The 16,276-nt window shown below is 43.1% G+C and overlaps 2 protein-coding genes across 2 annotated transcripts in view; one reads left to right on the forward strand and one right to left on the reverse strand.

Moving 5' to 3' along the window:
• Position 1: 1 nt before the first annotated feature.
• Positions 2 to 3,556, reverse strand: mul3 (mitochondrial E3 ubiquitin protein ligase 3; the record flags this gene model as incomplete). The annotated part of the gene is made up of 5 exons (XM_083782900.1): positions 3,464 to 3,556; positions 3,217 to 3,340; positions 3,020 to 3,107; positions 2,439 to 2,559; positions 2 to 494 (listed from the first exon to the last, which is right to left on the reverse strand). Exons 2-5 carry the CDS (start codon positions 3,331 to 3,333, stop codon positions 2 to 4), a joined length of 819 nt encoding a protein of 272 aa, XP_083639026.1. The 5' UTR covers positions 3,334 to 3,340; positions 3,464 to 3,556.
• A 5,893-nt stretch (positions 3,557 to 9,449) lies between these two features.
• Positions 9,450 to 16,276, forward strand: part of LOC310871407 (vasoactive intestinal polypeptide receptor-like) — a gene marked incomplete at its 3' end in the record, with an annotated part of 36,958 nt that continues 30,131 nt past the window's right edge. The window contains exons 1-3 of the mRNA XM_083782899.1: positions 9,450 to 9,592; positions 12,611 to 12,698; positions 14,086 to 14,211. Coding sequence (XP_083639025.1) covers positions 9,503 to 9,592; positions 12,611 to 12,698; positions 14,086 to 14,211 — 304 coding nt within the window. The 5' untranslated portion in view covers positions 9,450 to 9,502. The remainder of the gene's footprint in view (positions 9,593 to 12,610; positions 12,699 to 14,085; positions 14,212 to 16,276) is intronic.

The following is a 16,276-nucleotide window of genomic DNA, read 5'->3' on the forward strand; positions in this document are numbered from 1 at the left end:
CCTATTCCCTTTTCCCATCCTGTTTTCCAATCAAGCCATAGATCATTCCAGCCAAGAGCGAGGCCCCTGTGGCCCCACAGAGCGCCGTGGAGACCCTCCACATGGTGGCGGAGCTCTCGTGTCTGTCCATGAAGCTCCGGTAGTCCGTGGGCACCAGGACGAAGCCGCGGCCGTCCTGCGGCGCCTGCATCCTCATCACCTTGCCTCCCTCCAGGACCACCTCCCCGAACGCCGTCATGGTGGTCCCCACGCGCAGCAAGGACTCGCTTTCTTTCCGCGCCACGGCCTTCTCGCCGCTGATCCCCAGCAGCACCACGTCCACCAGGCCCTCCTCCACGCGTTTCACCCGGCTGTAGACCGTCTCCAGGATGCACCCCGAGGCCTCCAGCGGCCTCTGGAGCTTCACGTACACGTCGCTGGTGTAGACGCCTGGACTCACCAGGCCGAAGGGCACGGAGTTGTTGGTCTCCTGTCTGTTCATCCAGCGAGAGTTCCTGGGGGGGGAGGGGGGGAGAAAGGAATCCCTGTTGTGGATTGTTTTTGATGATAGGCATTTTGTTCTTGATCATCATACGACGTGTGTTGCATTAACCCATGTTGGTGTTTTAAGGTGTTTGAAAAATAGCAGATCTACAAGCTCGTAGCACTCAAACTTGTAGGTCTGCTATTTTTGAAAAATCGTGAATGTGGCGCAAATCTTTGAATATATATATATTCTTTCACAGCGAACGTTTAACTCAAATCTTTGTTTCTGGGAGGTCCCACCACCTGTTCTCGACCGGCACCCGCCCCTCTAGACCAGAAATAATACATGCTGGGCCAGGCTGAGGGCGCTAGGGTCCCCCACAAAGGCAAGCATTTGTACTGCTATCAATGCCATGTGGAATGTCTGTTTTGGGTTGAGGATACAATGCACTTTTACCTTCATGCAATACCTCTCATCAACCACTAGTGTTCCCAGTCGACCACAGGTGTTTCAATTTGTCTGATCACCTGCATGAAATGTATAGACCGATTCCGTACCGGTTTCATGGTCGCAGCCTACGTATTTCCTGTAGGCGGACTCGACATAGCTGCGGGAGTAAAACCCTCACCAGGCGCACGTCTTCCACCACAGTGAACGGCAGAGTGACTGATGTTAGTTTGCCTCAAACTTTACTCCTTTACCTGCTTTTTTACTAACACTAACATTACAAAGATGCCCAGAACATCGAGATGAACCTGTGTAGTTTATGGCTGCTCCAACAGTAGTGGCAACATAACAAATAAAATTAAACGGAATGTCTTATATCCACCGCGATGGCTGAGACCAGAGCCATTGAGTAATGGTTGAGACAAAGCAGTGAAGAATCCTGCAAGATACATAATTTCAGTCTTACCCAATACCCAATCTTTCTGTTTTATGAACACAAGGCTGCTGTAATTTATACCTCATACTAAGCATTTAAAGTATGAGGTATAAAGTACAGCAGCCTTGTGTTAATAAAACAGAAATATTTGGTATTGGGTAAGACTGGCGTTATGTATCTTTCACTGCTTTGTCTCAACCATTGCTCAATGGCTCTGGTCTCCGCCACCAAGGTGGATATTAGACATTCCGTTTTTATTTTATTTTTATGTTGCCACTACTGTTGGAGCAGCCATAAACTACACAGGTTCATCTCGATGTTCTGGGCATCTTTGTAATGTTAGTGTTAGTAAAAAAGCAGGTAAAGGAGTAAAGTTTGAGGCAAACTAACATCAGTCACTCTGCCGTTCACTGTAGTGGAAGAGTGCGCCTGGTGAGGGTTTTACCCCCGCAGCTACGTCGAGTCCGCCTACAGGAAATACGTAGGCTGCGACCATGAAACCGGTACAGAATCGGTCTATGTATTGACAGAAAGTAGCTCTCTCCATGTCTGTATGTATGTGCTGTCTTGTTGTTCTCACAACAATCTTGGCAGAAGACACAAAGAGGATATTCCAAACTTTCCGTACAGCTGCAATGTTGGTGAGTTTAACGTTGTTTAACCCATTCTGGGCGGGAACCCCTTTTGGTGTTTTAAGCATTGTTATAATTTAGCTATCGAAAAATAGCAGATCTACAAGCTCATAGAGCAGCACTGCTGAGTGCCACGCTACGAGCTTGTAGGTCTGCTATTTTTGAAAAAGATCGTGAAAATGCGGCACAAATCTTTGAATATATATTCTTTCAGAGCGAACGTTTTTAACTCAAATCTTTGCTTCTGAGGGGTTCCTGGAATAACTTTTTCAGATGGGGGTCGGTGGCCAATTACGTATCCTATTTTTGGGGTCCTTGACATGAAATATTCTTCACTTCAGTCCTAAATGGGTGAATACAATCGGATCAAACTTTTCTGTTTGGATGAATGGGCTGTCGAGGGTTGGTAAAATGGATTTGCATCCAAGCCCTTGCTTGCGGCTGGAGTTGACCTTACCATGTTTTGGTGACAGAGTTCCAGAATCTCCACTGTTCCTCCACAACGATCTGCTGGATCACACCGTTGCACCGCGGGACAAACTGGCTGGCCAGAGGCTCCCCTTCTGCCTGGACCATCCCTGGTTCACACAAACATCCCACCTCTCAATCTGGTACTACCGGTATTACAGGTACGGTTACACACAATTTCATAATTGGCACTGTTCTACTTGGAACGATGCAAGTTGGAGACGCATGCCCCACCCAGATATTCTGTCTGTGTCCCTTTTTAGGCCCATATATGGAGTTCTTTGTCGGGCATGCCCAAATATAGTCTATGCAGACGTAATAATGATGTTGGAACAGGCCAGCTCCATATATGGAGTTATGGACCCTGGGCAGGGGCCCTGTCCAGAGCCCGGGTCAACAGGCCCGACTGACGCCCTGTGGTGACGTGGAATGCGTGCGTCGAATTTGTGAAGTCGGTTGGGATTACACACAGACAGATCACAGACTTGGTGCATTTATACAGTGGATATATATATAGAGATAACATTATACTCATTGGGAAAAGAGGGGTAAATGTAACATCTTGTATACCTTCCACAGCAACATAATGAAGTCGTTTGTGGGTTGATGTCTTCAGTATTTTCAACAAATGTTGATCTGGCCTGAAATTAGGGATTTCCTGATTTTCAGGAAAAACAACAAGAGGTCAGCTTTCGGCAAAATTGTCAATAACTGCAAATAATTAACAGATGTGTTTTAGTTTAGTCTACTACTGGAACTCTACTTGCCTTCAACTTGCGGATCTCCTCTTTCTTCTCCTGGTATAATTGGTAGAACAGGCGTGAGAGTAGGAAGCTGGACCCTGTCCCGATCAAAAGCAAGGGACTGATAGGGAAGTCACTCATTGTGTCTCTGTGACAAAGACAGTAGGAAACAGACACAGGAAAGTTGAAGCAGAAACACCTTGCTGCAAAAAAACTACCTGTGTGTGCTGCTGTTTTCAAACGAATGAATTGTAAACAAATAAAAACTCACCCGTCAAGAAAGAACTACTAGGTAAGGTTGTGATAATGCTGTTGCACCATATAGTTTGGAGGAGTCACAGGCTGACACACATATAGGTAGGTGACTGGTGAGTAGGTCTCAAGATTCGAAAACAAAAGCTACTTTCTTGTGTTGCTTCATTTCCTCCTAGGTCTGCATTCCGTCAGCTCTCCGTCAACCAATGGGATGCGAGCATATCGCAGTTACACCGAAACGGATTACCTATTGAAATGTGTTCATTTTATGACACAAATTCCTTTTACTGATTTTTTGTGCACATGTGGGAACATTACATACTACATTAGAAACACACCTGCAAATGTTTGAGGTTTGTCTCATTATGTTTTTTTCTTTGCACGGTTTCAGTTTGCTCTTCCTTAGTTCATTTTAAACAGCGACCTCTTGGCGTTTCATAATTCGATAAGATGGCACTTTTCTGTCAAACAGCGTTTTCGTCTTTTGAACACTAGGCGGCAGCAATGTCATGTAGTTGGTAGTACAACAATACAAAAAGAACTAACTCGGCAACAGTGGGCAACTGGGCACTATTACGAAGTGGGCACTGTGCAAATTCTGTAGCAAGACACTTTTTACCCCCCTCAGATTTGAAGGCTGGCACTAGTAGGCCTACTACACACCGTAGCCAGGCATTTGATCTGAGATTTAGACATTTTTTTTTACCAAATTTAAATGTAGTATATTGTAGTAGTTACTCAAATTGGTATAACACATTCACCATTAATAGCCTACGTGTGTTTGGGCCCACATGCGTGGTCCAGATCTGATCTTGGTAGGTAGGTACGCCCAGAGTAATCTAGTAAGAGAGTGGTGACACTCTTTGATCTCGCCGCAAAGCGTGTGCCTATTGACGATAGTTCCAAACATTGCTCCTATGGCTGGAACTATTCCATTGAGAATGAGCACTTCTGCATTCCATTGTTACAATGAGAGTCAAGTGTCATTAATCTCTTACTAGATTACTCTGGGTACGCCTAAACTTTGACTAGGCACACGCACACACACACACACACACACACACACACACACACCTTGTTTTATCTCCTTAGAGGAGTTTAGAGATTGTGCAGAAAAGAGAAAATAAAATGAGAATATAGTTTTTCTTAACTCTCATACAGCCTTCAGCCTTCATTCATTCCCAGCTCACGATTCACAGAGCTAGGCTATTCTCTGTAGCCTCCATCTCCATCCATGGTGAAGATTGAATCAGGTGTTGACTCATTCCTTTTGAAAACAAATGTCCTTGACAGTGGTTTCCAACCACTTCCAAAACAATGGCATTCTGGAACATTGCAGTAAGTGGTAAAGTAAATAGCAGAACTGCATGTCAGTCAGCCTTGCATGGGCGCGGGCAGCTTGTTGAAATTGGGACCACAGTCATACAGAGAAACAAATCTTAATCAATTTCAACCTCGACCTATCTAGCCTTTGTTTGTTTTGTGAAGCTTCTTTCCTCCATTCTGGCACCTTTCTTCTATGAATTCTCCGGGTTACGTTTCAATTTGCTGTTTCTTGTGAAACTTTTTTCCACATTGGTTACAGTTGTACTGGCTTGTTTCTTGTATGAAACAAAAATCACACCCGTGTGAAGTGAGGGGTGCTCTTATCATCATACGCCATCATACATCATCATAAGCCTCTCCAACTTCCCATTACAATCAGAACTGCAGATTCACTCCCAATCTTCCGCCGCAGTCTGAAAAATACTCCATCTTAGCCCATAGCACTTGCCGTAGTACTTGCCCTGGCCTCAACCTCCTACAGGCGTATGCACAGGCTCAATTCATGTAACTTAAATAGCACTTTGTGTAGACACCCTATAGCGTATACACATATAGTTTCCCTTAGATCGATATTCCACTGTTTTTTGTTCTTTTGTAAATCGCTCTGGATTAAGAGCGTCTGCCATATGCATCTGAACACAAGTGAATCCCATCTCTATATGTTGTAAAACTGATCTGAGTATATATGCTCTGTACTTGCACGTGTTTTGCCCTCACACCAAATCTCTTCAATGGACGTCAAGGCATCAAGGCAAACATCAAAGAGAGAGAAGAAACATCCCCACACTTCCAGTTTCTAGAGCTCCAAAAAAGACTTACTTCATTTAATGGCAAAATAATTCAACTTTTCGACACTTTAGGTCTTCATCGGGCAAAATTACAGGCATTTTGCCTGATGAAACAAGTGTGCGGAGGTTTCGTAATTCAACTAACGTTAGAAATGTTACCTGTCAGCCTACTTTCTATCCCTTAAAAAAATCAATAAAGGCGTAAGCCGCAAAAAGAATATCTTAAAAAAAAAAGAAAAATGTTACCATCAGAGTACCATCTGGTATTTTGCTCTAAAATTAATTAATTTTAGATACTGTATGCCTGTTTTGATTAACTGGATATGAAAACATGTCTGTTTTGATCACATAAACTGGCCCTCACTTTCATAATGACTTATGCATTTAATTATCATTATACATTAGACAAATTAGTGTGTGTGTGTGTGTGTGTGTGTGTGTGTGTGTGTGTGTGTGTGTGTGTGTGTGTGTGTGTGTGTGTGTGTGTGTGTGTGTGTGTGTGTGTGTGTGTGTGTGTGTGTGTGTGTGTGTTGCATAATGCCCCCCACCCTCGTCCCCCATTTCTCTTTCATCTTCAGCCTCTTTCTCAACCTCTTTCCGTCTGGTGTCTCTGTGTCTGTCCCAGCGGGTGACCATCTGTGTTTGTCCCAGCGGGTGACCATCTGTGTCTGTCCCAGCGGGTGACCATCTGTGTCTGTCCCAGGGGGTGACCATCTGTGTCTGTCCCAGGGGGTGTGTGTGTGTGTGCGTGCTCACTCCCACGCATGTGCGTGTGTAGGTAGATGGAACCAGAAATCACTATAACAAAGAACCAAGTCAAATACTGACTTCACCAGAACTACTGGTTCTTCTACTACTGGTTTTAGTCAGTCCACCTGCAGTGACCCCAGTGACCCCATCATGCAGTCATTGTGAAACAGACATATGAAAGAAGCAGGTGTCACCCCACTGACCCCAGGTATAGATCAACATGGACACAGAGTGTCTGGGTTGTCATGGCAATAATATGCATGCTTCCTGGACAAAATAATCCTATAGTGCAGTGGTTTTACATCCCATTTCATATCAAGACCCATTATTTATTCTGCATTTAGCCTTGCAGACCCAAAACGAAAGAATGTTATGTCCACATTTCCATGCTGTATTGATGTTGGTATATACCATTAGGAGAGATAACAGGCAAACGTTGATCAAAGTAACAATTATTTCTACATTCTCTAATTGTGTGTAGACTTCTTGTGTAAATTAAATTCAGTTAATTATACATCTACTGATGCATGAACTTGGGACACATCATCAGTGTTGTAAACCTGGAATCGTTGGGCGTTTCTGGGTCTTACAACAAGACACCTCCAGGCGACCCGACCAAGGCTGATCACACCCCGGCTTGTTCTAGTGGCATGCTACACTACAGCCCCCACTGTCTCTGTCCTCAGTGTCCTGTGTCCTAGTGGCATGCTACACTACAGCCCCCACTGTCTGTCTTCAGTGTCCTGTGTCCTAGTGGCATGCTACACTATAGCCCCCACTGTCTCTGTCCTGTGTCCTGTGTCCTAGTGGCATGCTACACTACAGCCTCCACTGTCTCTGTCTTCAGTGTCCTGTGTCCTAGTGGCATGCTACACTACAGCCTCCACTGTCTCTGTCCTCAGTGTCCTGTGTCCTAGTGGCATGCTACACTACAGCCCCCACTGTCTGTCTTCAGTGTCCTGTGTCCTAGTGGCATGCTACACTACAGCCCCCACTGTCTCTGTCCTGTGTCCTGTGTCCTAGTGGCATGCTACACTACAGCCTCCACTGTCTCTGTCCTCAGTGTCCTGTGTCCTAGTGGCATGCTACACTACAGCCCCCACTGTCTCTGTCCTCAGTGTCCTGTGTCCTAGTGGTATGCTACAGCCCCCACTGTCTCTGTCTTCAGTGTCCTGTGTCCTAGTGGCATGCTACACTACAGCCCCCACTGTCTCTGTCCTGTGTCCTGTGTCCTAGTGGCATGCTACACTACAGCCTCCACTGTCTCTGTCCTCAGTGTCCTGTGTCCTAGTGGCATGCTACACTACAGCCCCCACTGTCTCTGTCCTCAGTGTCCTGTGTCCTAGTGGTATGCTACAGCCCCCACTGTCTCTGTCCTCAGTGTCCTGTGTCCTAGTGGCATGCTACACTACAGCCTCCACTGTCTCTGTCCTCAGTGTCCTGTGTCCTAGTGGCATGCTACACTACAGCCCCCACTGTCTCTGTCCTCAGTGTCCTGTGTCCTAGTGGTATGCTACAGCCCCCACTGTCTCTGTCCTCAGTGTCCTGTGTCCTAGTGGTATGCTACAGCCCCCACTGTCTCTGTCCTCAGTGTCCTGTGTCCTAGTGGCATGCTACACTACAGCCTCCACTGTCTCTGTCCTCAGTGTCCTGTGTCCTAGTGGCATGCTACACTACAGCCCCCACTGTCTCTGTCCTCAGTGTCCTGTGTCCTAGTGGTATGCTACAGCCCCCACTGTCTCTGTCCTCAGTGTCCTGTGTCCTAGTGGTATGCTACAGCCCCCACTGTCTCCAGCAAGACTAAGAGACAGTCAATGGGGAAGATGGCTGCTGCTGCATGAGATGTTGGCGACACTATTAAAGAGGCTCCTGGCACAGAAGCATTGCAGATGTTTAACACATTTTTAACTCTTAAGAATGTAAAGTGAACCACATGGACCCGCAAGAGTCCATGTGTTAAAGACCTATAATATAAAATCCCATTAAAGACTATTTGTAACTATACCTTTTAAGACGGGAACATTAAGTGTGTGTGACACACACACACACACACACACACACACACACACACACACACACACCACTGCTATAGTGCGCTCTATAATTTTCACAATAGCATGTGACTGCAGAATGACACAAATTGACCAAATCTACAGACAGACAGAGGCAGACAGAGATGACTGTGTTGGCCCCGCTGTATGTCCCATGGACAATTATGAAATAAAAGAGCATTGTCTCTTCGCACTTTGCACAACATGCGACTTGTGACAGACCGAATATTATAGACCACCAAATACACAACCCCATGCCAAACAAAAATAAAACAGACATACATACCCACATACTGCTTTCATAAGAGAATAATTTGCCATGCACTGCATTAATAATTTTGCTGTAGAAACAAGGATTGCCTTGGGTTTCTCCATGTCCATCTCATTATGTCATTTTCTCAGAATTGCACCAATGCCCTATTGATTCCATATCTGGAGTGGGATCATTGTTTGTTTCTCAGTATTTCACCAATGCCCATTAGTGTTTAATACTATTTTACCGTAATTTGACAACATAATCGTATCTATGAGCTAGGCCTATATGCAAATTCTGCATATTCTATAGGTTTAATATTATATACTGGTAATATACATGATAATAATAATGAAATAATCTTTATATTCATATTGTTCTTTTAAATAATAATATCTAAAATAGATTAGCTATTTCAGATTTTTTGTATTTTATGTTTGAACATTTTTGTTAATTTTCTTTCTTTCTTTCTTTCTTTGACTGTTTCAATGTGTTTGTTTGTTTGAAAATGTAGCCACTACTAGCCAAAAGTATAAGAGGATATAGAGACGCCAGGATTATAAAGTGGTTAAAAGTTAAAGGAATTGGTTTGTAGGCTAGTAGGTGTTTCAGTTTGTAGTAGGTGTTTCAGTTTGTAGTAGGTGTTTCAGTTTGTAGTAGGTGTTTGAGCGACGCACGCCCATTACATGTCGACTCTCACTGACGTCCACATCTATCTGGCCCATTGGATAGTTAGGTAAACCCCCGTAAACCACACACTCACACTGTTAGTTAGGGGAGGAGGAGGAGGTCTATTTTTCTGTGCTGGAACTGCATGCTCGTCTGGTCTGACGGCTGAACGGTGGATTATTATTACAGGGACTTGCATTTGTATATATTCTAATTTAATGTCGCAAAAATATATATCTTCAAAGAATATGATAATGGGAGTTTCCTTAGGCGTCTTTATACTTCTCTGCTGCGTGTTGATGGAACATGTGAGTATATACACTCAGGTTTTTACCATGCTGGAAGTTTGTCAAGCTGTTTAGCCTACTATGTTGTTTTATGTTTATGACTCCCCTGTAATTAGTCAATATTCTAAGGCTTGTCAATTGATCAACATATTCTGCCGAGTTGTGGCACGTGCTGCTGCAGTCTCTGAGTCATCCTGCCGAACCATCTTATACTTTAACTTTATATACTTTATACTTTTGTATGTTTGCCTGGAAACCAAACTTTATTTGGATGGCTCAGCGTTGACACTATTGAACCTGTTCGTTCGGATCTTTTCTCTATCTTTATTTTTACTTTTATTTTATTTTTACCAATTGGAATGCCACGGTTTGCCACCCATCATCATCCTCTTCTAGGAATGCATTGATTCGTAGCCTATAGCCTATATCGTTTCACTGGATCTTTTTTTCGCCCTTATAAACGAAAGTGAGGAAACTTTATAGTTTACCGACTTGTCGACGCGACTGCGCTCCCACACATTACATTACGCACGCAGCCTGTTCACCTTGGGAAGTTGGGATGCGTAGAGCGCACAGCCCTGTTTGGAACCTCCCAACAGGAGAGCACACAACCATCCTATGTCTGCCTTAGCTCTGGTCCATATATAGCTATAATCTAATGCCTAATGCAAAGGCATTTAATTAGGGATATGGACCAGAGCTATGTCTGCCTCACGTTTTCAATCACCAGAGAATTGCTGCAGGAAATCGAGTTAAGCTATAGTCAATTTGGCACCAAAGTGGGACATATTATTAATTTCCGGTTACTGCATTGAGATGCTTTATTGGGCTTATAGCCTATGATGACTAAGGTGAGTTCCCGAGGAGTGACTAGTCATAGGAGTCTCCCTTAGTATCTCCTTGTACAGCCCACGCGGCCACGCCATATGGCAACATACTCATGTGTCTGTTCCAATAACGCTGCATGTCGACCAGCCTCTATGGAGAAACTTGATTCATGCTGGAATGTAGTTAAGTGAAGCACTCGGCTGCACTCTGATTGAATGCTCTAGTCAGAGTCTAGTCTATATAGCACAATATGTCTTCCCTTTTTATGTTTTTCTGTAGAAAACATAACCTTGGCTGCTGTAGACACTGAGATCACAGAGATGAGACGTTGCAGATTGTAATACTGATATGACTCATGGGGATCTTGGGATCATGATCAAAATTAAACATGGACAGTGCCAGAAAGGAAAAACCCAAAACGTTTTAAACAAAGAACAGAAGAATAACAATGCAGAGAAGAGTGAAGCGCTTTTGTGATGAAGGTCATGGAAGTCATGAGGGTGATGCTTTTGGTTGTAAAATCGTATATATTATATATATATATATATATTATATATATATATATATATATATATATAGTATGTCACTCACACCATATGCCTATTTCTCCAGGTGTGAGAGTGGTTGAGGCTCTGGCCATAAGATTATTGTGTTGCTAACAATATCCCTGTATACAGTACCCCCCATTTTGATTAATGTCTTCCCGGAGAAGAGATTCATTCCCCTAAGTAATAACTAATAAATCTCCAGGTCCTTTTAGGGGGTCTTCTGATAACACAACAGTATTCCCCAGTGATGAAGATGCCAAGAAATAAATTGACTTCAGCTGCGAAAAGAGTGACCGTTAAGTGTGTGATGGCTGGAGATTCATGGAAAAATATCTCCTACATAAACACACACACACATGGCAGAGCCGTGTGGGATATGGGCTATATGTTTAAATCACCATGAAACACTTGATTTGATGTCCTCACTCCCTGCGTGTCTTAAGGAGAGATGAACGGTCGCCCCATGTCAGGCTGATCTCATACCCACGCCAGCGCAGACGTGATAGTCTTGTTTGCCCACAGATTCGATGCACATCTTAGGCGCTGCGGGAGTCAGGAGATCATAGATCTTGGTTTGTCTTGTCTTGGGGCCCGGGGGAGGCCGGGGGGGACATGAAATGTCTCTGTATTTCATATCTCCCTCTTCTTATTCATTTTTATCACCGGTGAATCGGTCATGCTATTTTATTTTATCTCAGATTATGTTCAGACTGAATTAACTACATGCATTTCATGATTGTTTTATATTTTTTGATACTGTCACAATAATAATCTAATAACAAATGTATGTTAACCACAACCATGGCATCATTATTTGGGCACACGTACAACCCTGGTATCCCTATATTTATTTCGGCTACTTTCACTGTTTGTCATTCAAAGAAGCATATAGGGTTAGGGTTATAGGGTTTCTTTACAAATCGTAAACCCTGACTGTGATTAGTAACTGCTAACGTCTAACCCCAGCATACATACATACGTATTCTGGGGGGAACTTTAACAAAAAATAGCAAATGTACAAGCGTACAACGTGTCCTGAGCTTGTAAGATCAGCCTGTAATTACTGCTTAAAAGGTTTAGGCATAAGGGTATTAAGCAAGATATTAGGTAAATGTCCAAGAAAGTACAGAGCTAGCTCAGGTCCTGTTTTGTTCACTAAAGAGGGTTTAACCTATTTAGGCTGATGTTGAAATTAAAAAATTGTCTTCAGTTTTCTGAAATACCTCATGTTTCTGTATCAGTGGTGCTCAATGTTCATGTCGAGGACCCCAAAAATGATATGTAATTGTCTACCAACCCCCGTCTGAAAATATGTTGTTCCAGGGACCCCTCAGAAGCAAATATTTGAGTTACAAACGATCGCTCTGAAAGAATATATATTCAAAGATTTGTGCCACATTTTCACCATTTTTCAAAAATAGCAGACCTACAAGCTCGTAGCGTGCCAGCTTGTAGATCTGCTATTTTTCAATAGCTAAATTATAACAATGTTTACAACACCAAATGGGGTTCCCGCCCAAAAATGAGTTTAAGTGGTTCTGGTTAAACGCATGATTAATGTTTCACAGTGTGAAAACATCCATCAAGAGTATCGCCTGATCTTGTTCTTCAGATGAAAGTATGTGTAGCTAACCACCTACCAACCTATATCTCTCCCTGACAGACGTCTTCTCTGCAGATGTGTGATATCATGACAGAAATAGACAGGGAGAGAGACGCGTGTTCTGCACAAATGGAGAACAGGACGTCAGGTATGTGCTGTTTGTTTTGGTGCGTTCCACATGTTGCTGTTCTGTTCTGGCCCCTGCCATGTGAGTGTACTGTCCACTGATTTACTATATCCACAAGTGCGCTTGTCCGACGTGGACAATTAGGCTGCACTGCAGCGTCCTTAAGACAACAAGTCAGCTTTTAGCTCTCCTGTGATAACATCAGATGATTGGCCACATGGCTGAACAGCGTTCTTTTCATTTGTGGTTAATGCTGCCTGTATACCCCTGGCTGCTGTTGTTGTATTATTGTTGTGTTCCATCTTCCTTTTATGTCGTTTTATGTCTGTTTGATTAGATCTGTTCTTCAGAAAATGCGGCAAGAGTGAGGCCTGTATACCCTAGTGCGGATTGAGGGATTAATTTAATCAACTGATGTGATGTTTAAATTTATCACAGCTGAGGCTTAATGTATATGTGCTGCTATTGTGAGCGGGCGTTACACACTGTGCCCATCATGTATTGTACCAAAACAGATCAATATGCATCCTTCATCCTCATGTGTTTAATTCCGTTCTCTATCGCATGCATCTTTTCAGCTGTGCACTACCTCGTGGTAATTGTGTGCTGGCACACGTTTCTTTGCTACTGTGTTTTTGTTGTATGACTTGCTGTGAAGTGCACAGAGACCCCTTGGGGTGATGTTGCACTATAAATAAGAATAAACCGAAAGTGAACTATGCCATAATATGGGCCTCCTTAAAAAAGGAAAAAAGAAAAATCCTGTATATTTCCCCCAGCCTTTACTCCAGAAATAGTTTTGCTTTGTACATATTGTCATATAATCTCAAAGGGGGGAAAACAGCCCTCATCGCTGTAGAGTGAGCACCTTAATTAACATTTTAATAATATGAATTAAATATGAAGTAAATGCTAATTAAGGGACGGGGACCGGTTTTATTATTGTGGTCCCCGCGGGCCGTACAGCAGCACTGGAGTAAACACATTTCTGCTGCCATGGAAACCCTGAATGCTCCAGGTTCATGTGTCCTATACCGAAGACACACAGATCAGTTTGCCCTTTGTCACCGTGATTTATTTATCCCACTGTGCATATTTTAAATGCATAGGCCAGGCCTGATATCGTTGTCCTCACATGACAAACTTTCTGTTCCTCTCTCTCTCTCTCTCTCTCTCTCTCTCTCTCTCTCTCTCTCTCTCTTTCTTTTCACTGCTCTGTTTCTGTCTCTCTTCATCTCTGTCTCTGTGTGTGTCTGTCTGTCTGTCTGTCTCTCTGTCTGCGTGCGTGCGTGTATGCATGCGTCTCTGAGGTTGCAGTGGGATGTGGGATAATGTAGTGTCAGCTCTGTCTAACTGTGTGTGTGTGTGTGTGTGTGTGTGTGTGTGTGTGTGTGTGTCTCTCTCCCAGGTTGCAGTGGGATGTGGGATAAGGTCGTGTGCTGGCCCGGTGCCGACGTCGGCGAGGTCGTCACCATCGCCTGTCCCAGATATTTCGTCTTCTTCAGTGGCCACACCACCAGCCACTTCTATGTGGGTAAGATCCACGTTGACAACACTGGGTAGTGCGTGTGTGCGTGCGTGTGTTGGGGAGACAGACAGACAGACAGACAGACAGACAGACAGACAGACAGACAGACAGACAGACAGACAGACAGACAGACAGACAGACAGACAGACAGACAGACAGACTACATAGAGAGTTTACTGTATTGCAAGCATTCCTGCAGGCCTGAGGCACCCTCAGGCCTGCAGACAGACAGGTGAAGTCAAAAGGTGCAATCATGCATTAAGAAATGGCATTCAGAAGGACTTTATATTCCTAGCAGAAAGACCTCCTCTTGTTATAATACGCCAAGGGTTTATATTTGTCATATTATCACTTTAATGTTTTTTTTCATAGTTCATTAAAGAAATGCACAGCAGGGAATGACATGTACATGTTCATATTCAAAACACTAGGGCTTTTATTTTATTTCTGTTATTTATTATTTCTTACAGAAAGTTAGTGTCCCCATAGACTGGAGTGAATCTGAATCCCCCCCACTGCCCCCCCCCCCCCCCTTTTCCCCCTCACTGTATATGTTTCTTTTCCCTTTTTGCTTCCTTTATGATTAATTCCTGTTCTGTTCTTTGACTATATAGAAGTGTCTATTTGTACGTCTCTAAATGTTTTGATGAATTGAACAAGGTGGACCCTGTTGTAAACAAGTGTAATGCTTAATTGGGTCGTCCACTCACAGTTAACAGTCTTTGTATTGAGTTTGTGCTTGAAATGTACTGTAATTCTGCAAACTGTTAAAAAAACCCCACTTACCCTACTTACTGTTTCAAGTTTCTGATGTTTTATGTTTTCACATCTGATTGATTGATTGAAATATTTATTAACAGTTTGTAGAATTTACAGTACATTTTAAGCACAAACTCAATACAAAGACTGTCAACTGTGAGTGGACGACCCAATTAAGCATTACACTTGTTTACAACAGGGTCCACATTGTTCAATTCATCAAAACATTTAAAGACATACAAACATTTAGAGACATTTAGTCCATTTTGACCTGAGATCAGATTCTAAAAAATGTCTTCTACATCCTGACAGTTTTCTGAAAAAGCTATGTTTCTATGTCAGTGGTTCTTCGATTAAAAAAAAATAGCAGACCTACAAGCTCGTGGCGCGCTATGAGCTTGTAGATCTGCTATTTTTCAATAGCTAAAGCATAACATAATGCTAACACCAAAAGGGTGTTCCCGCCCAAAATGGGTTAGGACATGTTGCTAATAAAGTTTTATAAAGATGATTAATTATGCATGAAGAAACCCATTGGCTCTCGGAATTTTTTTTAAGAGTTGGCAAGATTAATTTACTTTGAGCTTCTGCTATCTAATCTTTCATTAATTAGTGCTAGTCTGTATCTCCTCTGTGTAATAGTGCTGTGTCGCTGAGTCGCTCGCATTAAAGGGAATTGTTTATTTGACTTCAGCTGAGCTTTGAGGGACCGTCTCAAAGCAGACATGGTGTCTTATCAGTTTAAGTGGCTTCTACAAAGAATTATTTATTTCAATGACATATGCGGCCTTTCATCATCATACACTCATTAGAGTGTACTTTATTTTTTTACATACAGCAAGTATAGTGAAGACTGAGGTTAATTTTAACACGTTGACGGCATAACCCGCGTTCCACACTATTTAATCCAATATTCAAGGCTGCCGGGATTGTTTAATTAACTTTGGAGCATATAACGCCGAAGTATTTGCTCCTTTGATCCGTGAAAAAAAGCTAATAAACTCTCCCAGTATTTGTTATTGAGCCGACAAAAAAGTCACTTCCTTGATCCGGGTCACAGACAAAGAGCAAAGTGAGCCAAAATTGTCTCTACTCCCTCGTTGTCTCCACCAGGCCGAAGGCATGGGGAGAGAGTATGTTTTGCACTCCGTCCGTGTGTGTGTGTGTGTGTGTGTGTGTGTGTGTGTGTGACTGTCCGTGTGTGACTGTTCACATTGGTCTGTTATAGCGCCACCAACAGGTGGATTTTTGCTAAACACAATTTTGGAATGAAATGCCTCAAATCATGTGGAATATATCCCACCCTTTTCAC

Source organism: Protomyctophum parallelum, assembly GCF_964188405.1.
Source record: "Protomyctophum parallelum genome assembly, chromosome: 14".
NCBI classification, from domain to species: Eukaryota; Metazoa; Chordata; class Actinopteri; order Myctophiformes; family Myctophidae; genus Protomyctophum; species Protomyctophum parallelum.